The sequence below is a fragment of the Saprolegnia parasitica genome (assembly GCF_000151545.1).
Source record: "Saprolegnia parasitica CBS 223.65 unplaced genomic scaffold supercont2.259, whole genome shotgun sequence".
Classification (NCBI taxonomy): domain Eukaryota; phylum Oomycota; class Saprolegniomycetes; order Saprolegniales; family Saprolegniaceae; genus Saprolegnia; species Saprolegnia parasitica.
The window spans coordinates 9,591-18,888 of record NW_012156653.1 but is presented as its reverse complement, the minus strand read 5'-3'; the positions used below and the strand labels follow the sequence as shown (position 1 = coordinate 18,888).

Here is a 9,298-nt window from a genome sequence, read left to right as displayed (position 1 = left end):
GTTTTATTTGTCCACTCCATCTCTTGCGCAAGCTACGCCCCCTGAATGCTGCAAGATTTGGGTGCAGACAGACGTTTATCATGCTTGTCAAGAACTGTGTCAAGAATGTCTCTCGGCCAGAAGCCCGGGAGCTCACGACCCTTTTCTGAACTTGGCACCGAGTCTTGACCAGTGCTCTTCTGCGAGCAATTGGGTGACCTAAAGACGGCTCAAGGCGAGAACCGTCCCACGGAATAATGGAATCACCGCGACAACGAGCCTCGCCGTCCACGACCTGTTGCCATATAGCATTCCAATACAACTGCTATGTCATGTCGTACACTCCGTGGACGTAGCTGTTGCTTGGACAAGAAATCACCGGGCGTACAGGAAGAGCTCCAGGGTACATACTTTTCTAGGCAATTCGCTCGCGATCTTCCTGCTGATATCCGGCGCCACTTCTGGTCAGTGTTCTCACTGTCGGATCACCGGACTCTACCGAGGCTCGGGTCGCATCAACGACGACGATGCTGCAACCTCTGCGCCCGCCTGTGCGCCGCGACTACACGCGCCTCCCGCGCGCTGTGCCCGCACGCCCTCCATCGGCCCCCGTCGCGCCGCAATCTTCATGGGTACGCCAGCTGAAGAGATGGTAGTCTTCGCGCCTGTCACCGATGCTCCGTCGCTCTGTCTTCGCCGTACATCTATCCAACGTGGTACAGCCTGCAAACATGCTTTAGGTCGATTTGGAGGACGGGTCATGGCCGCTGTGTGCATCTGCCTCGTGATTGGTGCGGTGCTGCTGCACACTCGTGCTGCCATGCCACAGCGCCTCGATATCATGACGCAGATCCAGCAGTCGTCGGCGCTGCGTTTAACGTTACACGCGAAGCGAGAGTCCATGATGATCAACGGACTCAGTTCCGCGACCATCTATGTCGTACCCCGCCTCGGAGGCAGCTTTGACGCCGTTCTCACCCACGCCAGCGGCAACGCGACAGAGACGTACTTACTCGTCAACGACCGGGCGTACTACATTGTGAGTCATGCCGGCGCCGTCGTCTCGGTCGACTGCCTCGACCCGTCGCAGTTGCCGCCCTTGCATTCGGTGCGCAAGGTTTCTCGTTGAAAACTGATCACCAAGTAGATGCAAGTGAGTTTGAACGAGGCGACGATCGTCGACGCGGTCGAGACGGTGTCTCCAACGGTCGCGTCTGGCAACTGCCTCGGTGGCAAGTGGCTGCAGGTGCGCTTCGCAGGCGAAACTTTTGTCTTTTGCAAGTCGCCGGCGCACACGCTGACGCACGCCGTCGGCGATGACTTGGACATGACGATTGCGTACATTTCGGACCCTTCCGAGATTCCGTCGCTGATGGTGCCGCCGCCGCCCAACGAAGCGTTGATCGTGTGCCCGTTGCTGCCTGGGTACAGCCGCCTCCCGACGCTCCCAATGGCGCTGCTGTCTCCTGCAGCGTTTGACGATCTTCCTGTCGAGCCGCGTATTGCTCGTCTCGGCGCCGCGTCGTGCGAGTGCAAGCTCGCGCAAAAGAAGCCGTGTCTCTTCGTCCACGGTCTCGGCAAGCCGTTCGCGTCCGATCCGACAAACTCGGACGGGCTCGAGTGGGGCTCCATCCAGAACCACGCGCCGTGCTGCTCGTCGACCAAGTTTGTGCACTTTGAAACGTGGAAGCATGGCTGGAACAACGACGAGATCCAGAACCAGTTCTGCGACGCAGCCCAGCGCGTGAGCCACTCCAACTCCACCACCATCCAAGACCTCATTCTCATCACATACTCGATGGGCAACCTCGTGGCAGGTGGTGCCGTTGCGACCGGAAAGTGCAGTTTTGGCAATGGTATTTCCTGGATCTCGATCGCTGGCCCGATGCAAGGGAGCAAGACCGCCAACCTTCTCGAGCGAAAATGCAAGGACGGGGGCTGGAACATCCCGCTGAAAGGTCTCTTGGAGCTCGTCAGCCTGTGCCCCATGACCGACGCTTTCAAGACGCTCAAGGATGTGTCGACGGTCGACGCGACGCTACAAGCCTCGTACCGAGCGGCCCAAGACGTTCGCGCCAAGTACGCGACCAAGATTCTTTGCGGCAGCAGCCCGTTCGGACTGGTTTCAGTGTACGCGCCAGTGCTAAGCCTTATCAGCAAGCTCACGCACCATGCCGATGTCAATGACGGCGTCGTCGCCTTCTCGAGCTGCGCCGCGGGGTTTTCCAAATCTTCGTTCTCGACCAACTATGCCGACGATGGCAACTACCTTGTACATACCAACCACCTCGACAACTCGTTCCGCCTCGGCGATGGCTGGTGGGGCGCCGACCGCAAGCCTACAAAGTGGTTCGAGTGCGCTTTGTAGCCGAACAACATTTAAACAAGCGATGGAAGAAAGCATGCGCCAATCTCTTTGATTTTTATCGTCCTGAGCACGATGGTCGAGACAAATTGGCGGTTCTAAGACCTACCTATTGTTAATAACGATAACAGACCTTAGAAGTCTGCAACTGGCTCGTCAAAGAACCACCTACAAACGTCCTTGGAGCCAAGCCCAGTCGCCTGAAGTCAAGCACAGTCTTCGGTGACAAGATTTCACGAGAAACCTCGGCGAAAGGCACTGCTGCTATACAGTATAGTACCACAAACACAAGTACCCCATTTCGCTTCGTCGCCATAGAAGCCTACCACCAACGAGTACATCGAAAGCTTCTCCGATGCTTCGACGTTCAGCCCGCATGAAAATCAATTAGATAGAGGCTTTATTCTCTAGACGACACAAATCGAAATAGGAAAGTCGTGGAGCTTCTTGACGGTGCCGTAGCCACACGCCGTCTTGACGCTAGCATCGTCCGTCGTGAACTGCGGGTAAAAGTACGTGTGGTCCGTCGCAGCCGAGAGGAGATCAAACATGGCAGACGAAAGCGAAAATTCCTTGAGCTCAAACTTGCTTGTCGTCCAAAAGACACCTTCCGGGAACGTCACGCGGTTGATCTTGGAGATTGGGTTGTTGGAGACGTCCCTGCGTAGTACAGTGAGTTGTCGTGACATGGATTGCTCGAGTGAGCAGTACATTTGCTGGGGAAGCGCCATGTCTTCGAGAGCCGTAATGTTGTTGTTCTGGAGCGAAATTGCATTCGGCAGCGTGCACGTCGGCGGAAACGCACTGATTGCGTTGTCCCGCAGCGTGATCGAGGACAGCTTGGCCATCCAGTCGCAGCTCGCTGGAAGCTTGGCAAGCTTGTTTGCGTCGAGCGCACTAGACGGCACGTCATCATCTATCGGCACAAGGAACCTGCATTGCAGTCGTACAGGATGCCCATGGACGTCGGGAGGCTAAAGTCGTCCGGGATGAATGTAATCGCGTTGCTGTCGAGCTCTCTACATTGACGCAGCAGTTGTTACACGCTGGCACTACACGACAAAACCTACAGTGTGAAAAGATTGGGCCACTCGATCTTGGACGGCAGTGTCGCAATCTTGTTGTGCGTCAAGCCACTGCGTAAGCATACGTTAACATCGCCTCAGCCGCGTAGATGTGTTACATGTAGTGGATCGAGTCGGGCAAGTCGTCCTTGGAAGGAAACTTGGCGATCTTGTTGGAAGCGAGGTGTCTACACAGCAACAACACGTGAGGTTCGAGGGTTCGGGACGCAAGGGCGTACATAATGTTCAGGTTGGACGGCAGGTTTGCAGGCAGCACTGACAGTTGCGTGTTGGTGAGTGCCCTGGACCACAGTTTAAGGACCGTGAATGGTACACGACCATGTCAGTACAGTTCGGTGAGGCTTTCGGGCCACTGCTGCTGGGCTTGGATCGTCTTGAGTGGGTTTCCCGAGAGGTCACTAGTTTCATCTTAGCTGGGTGGGTCGTGCATGGTTTTATTGTACAGCTTTGTGAGCGTGGACGGGAGCTTGACGACAGTGCTGAACTGGTTGGACGCGAGATTCCTGTCAAATGACCTCGTGCGGACAACAAGAGAAACGAGACGTCGTCGTACAGTTCGGTGAGGTTGCTGGGCCATGTAAAGTAGTCGTTGAGCGACTTGATCTTGTTGTTGCTCAGACTAAAGAAGCCGAGGCCGTCGGGGAGCGGAGTCGTTGCAGGGTACGACGTCAGCTTGTTGGACGAGAGATCTCTGTGAAAACAATATTGGCCGATGGCGACAAGCACAACACGTACAGATGGGTGAGCGACGCCGGCCACGTGAAGCCCTTTGGGATCGTCTTGAGGTTCACGCGGCTGAGCGAGCTACGTATCGCGTTGAGCTTTTGCAGCGAAGTCGGCGTGGTACAATTTTTTGAGGCCGTCGGGCAGCGACACGCCCGTGAGGCAAAGGCTCGTGACGCGGGAGATGGTTCTATGATAGAGCTTGAGGTCGTACATAGTCCAAGCGGCCAGCGTACTTGAGCGTCTCTTTCGCGCCGTCGTAGCGAACTTCGAGGTACGTGCCGTCGGTCGTGAGTGTTGTTTCGCTGGCCAAACCTCATGAGCCGGGCGACAGAAGCGAGAGACATGTACATGGAGGTGATGTCGGGCAGCGCGAGGACCTCTTTCCAGATCGGGTTCGATGGCGCCCGCTTTGCAGCGTCGGCGCCAATGGCCAAGAGAGCGACCCACGCGAGGACTTGCATGCTAATTGAAATCTGACTCTGCAATGCACTCACCATGCGAGCCGAATTTCGAAGTACCACTTGTATGCAGCTGCATAGACTGGGCGCTTCTGATTGGCGCTTCCTGCTATGCGTGGCAGAGTGCGCGTCAACTTCGACTTCGGTTCGAGGATCCAGTCTGTGGAACGCCATGCGTTCGATTCGCAGAGCCTTCGGCGGTGACGCGACGACTGCGCTCGCAACGCGCTGCGTGGTGCTCGAGCCCTTGGCCCTCGCCTGCCACACCCGACGCGACGGTACCCCGTAAAGAGGCAGAAAGTGGCGTCGACGGTCGTCTCGTGTGTCGACGGTCGTCTCGTGTGTCGATGGACGAGCTGGTAAACGAAAGGTACATCACTCACAGCCACACACTCCATGGCCTCCACAGCACAGAAGTGCACACACCCTTCCTCGAGCTGGATGGATCTGGAAGGGCCAAATCAGACGCAAGCTCAGATTCCAGACTTTGCTGCAGCATGAGCACTTGTGGTAATTGCCCATGTTTTACAGTAGTGTAAATGCAGACCCCGGCCCTGTACAAGCTCCATGTACTACTGTACGTATTAAAGTATGATCATTCAAAACACTACTGACGTTCGTCGTCGACGCCCAGTGCCCTAAGATGTGCAAGCATTTGCCGTAGCTGCGCCGGGGTCGCATCGAGTTGGCTCACGTCCAAGACGGCGCCGTCATGATGTGTTACTCGCGACTCTTGAAAAGCATCTGCCGCATGGTGCTGGCCACGCAAGGCCCCACGTAATGGCTCTGGCGGGCGATCTGTTGCTGCATTAAAGTGCGTGTAGTACCTCCCGCGACCCACTGGTATGTCGCGGTGTTGAAACGGGTCTGGCGCCGGCCGGTCGTCGGGCCACGATAGCTGACGCTCTGGCAGTGGCCGCGAGGCCGCGTCGTGCACCTGGGTCGAGAACGCTCTCGGCAATGGTCGGCGGTGCCGCTGCTTTGCGTCGTCGCAAGTGTAGATCTGGAAGGGGGCCTCGTTGTCGACTGTGGGCATGGGCACTGGCGGCAAGTCGATCCCAGCGCCGGCCGCACACTTGTGACACACGCGGACGCATGTGCCACGCAGCTCCCAGAGCTTGCTGCAGTGCTTGCAAACGACTTGGCCGCACTTTCCGCACTGCTGCTTGGCGACCAACGGAGAGAACTTTGTGCTGCAGAGGAAGCAGCTGCGGCGCATCGAAAGCGGCACGAGCTGGTCGTCGGTGAGGCTTGCAGAGAAGGAGAGTCGGAGTTGCCGGAGAAGCGTGTCGATCTCGACGATGTTTCTCACGCGGCGCTTCATGGCGGTGCGCACAAGCCACGTCGGGAGCGCGCCAGCGAGATCCGTTTGAATGACATGGACGCACTTCATGAGGCCCGGCATCGTACTCTCGATGAAGACATATCCTGCGCGAAACAAGGTTGCGCGCACGAGGCCGGGGAAGAGAGGGCAAGAGGGCAGTTCGATGGAGTTAAAGCTGCGCGCCCAGCCGCGAACACCGTTGAACGTAAAATCGTCTTGGCACTACAAGTTTGGCAAAGTCGGTTGGACCACGAAATCGAGATTCTCTACCTCAAGGAGACAATAGTCCCGGTCCTTTACTATCGGGCTCGGCATGTTGAGCGCCAGCCACTTGACGCCGATATAGTTGCGCGGGTGCTCTGGAGTACGCGGCGCTAGTGTATACAATGACGCGTAGTCGGCAATATCCTTGGAGAAGCGCGAACGATACTGACGGACGGCATCGGTCGAGTCAAGGTCAAAAAGCGATGCAGCTTCGGCAAGCGTGCCTTGAAGATCCATGACGCCGCATAGCGTAATGCTGACATGGGGCGGTGCTAGAGGGTCGATGCCTGTGAAAATGCGTACGCCAGTCCGCGTCCGAGTCGAGCGACCACAAGATCGGGCCTCCTTCGAGGCGGGAGCTGCGGACGAGTTCTGTGAGTGACTGCAAGGCCGTCTGAATGAGATGCAGCTCGTCCGCAGGCTCCAGCGGTGGACTCTCGAAGCGCGCATACGTAGCGGGCACCTTCCTTGCCTTTGTCATCGGGCACTACAATCACACGCGGAGTCAAGACCAGGTTCGCGTGACACACATCTTCGTCGAAGTAGTCAAGCAACTTCGCCTTTCCCGCTTACAATTGCCAAGATAATTACATCCTTCCAAACTTCGAACTACATGACGTGGCGCGTGGAAACACGATGCAGCAAGGTTGACGAAAGTGCGCTTCTAAACTTTGAGATAGGGATGCTATCACATGACTACAAGTACGCGGGGACACTGTGTCTTGCGCATCGAGTTGGAGCTTCTTGAGCTCGTTGTATAAGCCTCGAAGCTGCTCGGGCGTCTCAAGACCTTCGAGTGATATACTCGTAAGCGTCGGACGTCGTCGACAACCTGGGAGGGTTCTGTCGAGTGTGAGCTCTTAGATACTTCGTCGTCGCGCTGCCCGAGCGTGAAAGGGCGACACGGCAGTAGCCACTGCTTTCGTCGCATCGGAGTATCACGGACATCACGGGGGCAGTTGTGAGTCGTGATGTCCGTGATACTCCGATGCGACGAAAGCAGTGGCTACCGCCGCGAACGAACAATGGAGCGTCATGAAAGCTGACAGAAGCCAACAAGACCCCGCGCAATCATCGCCATCCATGTGCGAGCGCCACCCAAGCCCATTCGACCGGAGCCGCGTGAAACGTGGGCTCTGGTCTGAGACATCGTACTGACGTGATGCGGGTTGGCAGGGCATGACTACTTTAGTACCAAGCTCACCATGTTGAAACAGCTCTTGTGCTGGGCTTTGTGTCGCGCTCGTTTGTAGCACCCGTGTATAGTCTGAGTATATCTGCCTCTGCATTGCTTTGGCTGTCAGACGCCGCGCCGCAGACAGTGTGATCGAGCTCTTCAAAAAATGCAGGTCGTCCCAGCGCGCCGGGCGTTGCTAGTGTTGATGTGATCAGCGGTCAGAGTAGCCGGTGGGTTAGCGCTCTTGTCGCTAACTGGGCCATCGATGGAAGCGTTCGGTAGTCGCGATCTAGTCCGCCCGTCGTCGTAGCTCTTGCCCGACGAAAGCTCCGATGGTGCATGGAACGCCGCTGACAATGGCCGAGGGTACGAGGGGTGGTTGCTGTTCTGGGGCGTACGAGAAACGTCAACAGATATCGGTCGCCAAGTCGTTTGACGTCTCGTCGCTGCAGTCCATTTAGGGCTGCAACGGGGTTCGGCCAACAGGCATGGATCGTCGAAGAATGCCTCGGCTGGCGTCGCGAAGCAGACCGCGACGTTGATCGTCAGCATGGATGGCGTTGACGAAACTCCCTCCACTAGCGATGGACACGTACGCACTGCACTATGTTCCGGACGTCTGCGGTCTTGTATTTGTGCAATCCATCCCGAGCGCGCTGTCTTTGTGGGGTGTCGGAAGACGACGCCCGCCAGGATTGCGTACGCCCAGCCGACGAGCAAGTGCTGCCGAGGTTGGGTTGTCACGAGGTTCCACTGCTGCGCGCAGTCCTTGCACATGACCTTGCCTCAAGTTAGGCGGTTGCGCTTGGTCGAAAACACACGAAACTTGACGTGGCAAAGAAAGCACCTGCTGCGTGACACGAGATCCGAGTCGCGAAGTACGAGAGCTACCAATAGGCGTTGTCTGCGGAGAAACATGTCGACATTGGCAACAGCGAGGGCGCTCATACCAGCTCGGACGATAATCTGGGTACGTGTCCGCCGAAGTTCATCTGCTCTTGCAGGTGGTGCTCGGTTCAAGGGAGTCGCAGATCGCGATCATGCCAACGCCTTCGATGACTTCGCGCATGACCATCATCGTTCGAATCGTAGCAATGGTGGTCGAGTGATGAATGTGCAGGATGGCCCAGTCGTCGACCGCGCGGACGATGCTGTCGTGGTAGAGCTCGATGAAAAGTGGCAGTTGCGGGTCGAATATACGACCGTAGTCATTGTGCCAGAATCCGTACACCGTTTTGACGAGATCCACACAGTCGACGCTACGGTACAACACAGACACACCGCCACAAAAAGCCGAAATCTAAAAGCTCCACTGCAGCCTGCACAAACCTTCTTCATAGATCAAACTACTGCGCATGCTACGCGGGAAAATGGCTAGATTGTCCACCCGTTCGATGTTCTACCCAAATGACAAGGATCAACCACACCCTGCCTCAAGGGACACGAGGTTAACTCTAGTCAAGCCGTATTTCCTTGATTTTACCATGGTCATTGATACATACTATTTGGCGATCGAAAAAGCATTGGATTACACTGCGCTCTACAAAGATATGCTCGCAGTGCCTCGTGAGCCCACTGCTCAGTCGTAAAAATGTGCAAGAGTGCTGTACTATTGTAGCAAATTACATGGCTGGGAGAAAGTGCGCCGTCATGAGTGTGCCCAGAAACAACACAAAGAGAATTCCGGGCGTGAAGAGGCCCCAGACAGGCCAAAGGCCCAGGATCAAACTACAATCGCATCGAGTGGGGTACCAAGTAGATCGCGCACATACCCAAGTGCGCCGACGAGACCGACGATGGTCGCAGTGGGGATCATGCGTGGACAGTACACACTCCACTCAAGGTCCACCTTGCGTACATACGGCAGCCAAAGCGCCAGGTACGCTGTGATGCAGCCATTTACACCTGCGCAGACGACGC

General features: G+C 56.4%; 3 protein-coding genes across 3 annotated transcripts; 1 reads left to right on the top strand and 2 right to left on the bottom strand.

Moving 5' to 3' along the window:
• Positions 1 to 661: 661 nt before the first annotated feature.
• SPRG_16194 (hypothetical protein) lies at positions 662 to 2,367 on the top strand. Its single transcript, XM_012355536.1, has 3 exons — positions 662 to 677; positions 720 to 1,087; positions 1,127 to 2,367. Exons 2-3 carry the CDS (start codon positions 740 to 742, stop codon positions 2,345 to 2,347), a joined length of 1,569 nt encoding a protein of 522 aa, XP_012210926.1. The 5' UTR covers positions 662 to 677; positions 720 to 739; the 3' UTR covers positions 2,348 to 2,367.
• Positions 2,368 to 2,716: 349 nt separating this feature from the next.
• Positions 2,717 to 6,682, bottom strand: SPRG_16193 (hypothetical protein; the record flags this gene model as incomplete). Its single annotated transcript, XM_012355535.1, has 16 exons — positions 2,717 to 3,004; positions 3,056 to 3,241; positions 3,295 to 3,363; positions 3,415 to 3,480; positions 3,528 to 3,596; positions 3,648 to 3,710; positions 3,759 to 3,827; positions 3,873 to 3,932; positions 3,983 to 4,120; positions 4,165 to 4,233; positions 4,277 to 4,342; positions 4,389 to 4,457; positions 4,504 to 4,617; positions 5,441 to 6,159; positions 6,208 to 6,473; positions 6,505 to 6,682. The coding sequence occupies 16 exons, from the start codon at positions 6,680 to 6,682 to the stop codon at positions 2,752 to 2,754; spliced, it is 2,454 nt and encodes an 817-aa protein (XP_012210925.1). The 3' UTR covers positions 2,717 to 2,751.
• A 2,318-nt stretch (positions 6,683 to 9,000) lies between these two features.
• On the bottom strand, positions 9,001 to 9,194 carry SPRG_21704 (hypothetical protein; the record flags this gene model as incomplete). Its single annotated transcript, XM_012355534.1, has 2 exons — positions 9,001 to 9,106; positions 9,151 to 9,194. The coding sequence occupies 2 exons, from the start codon at positions 9,192 to 9,194 to the stop codon at positions 9,001 to 9,003; spliced, it is 150 nt and encodes a 49-aa protein (XP_012210924.1).
• Between the last annotated feature and the right edge of the window lie 104 nt (positions 9,195 to 9,298).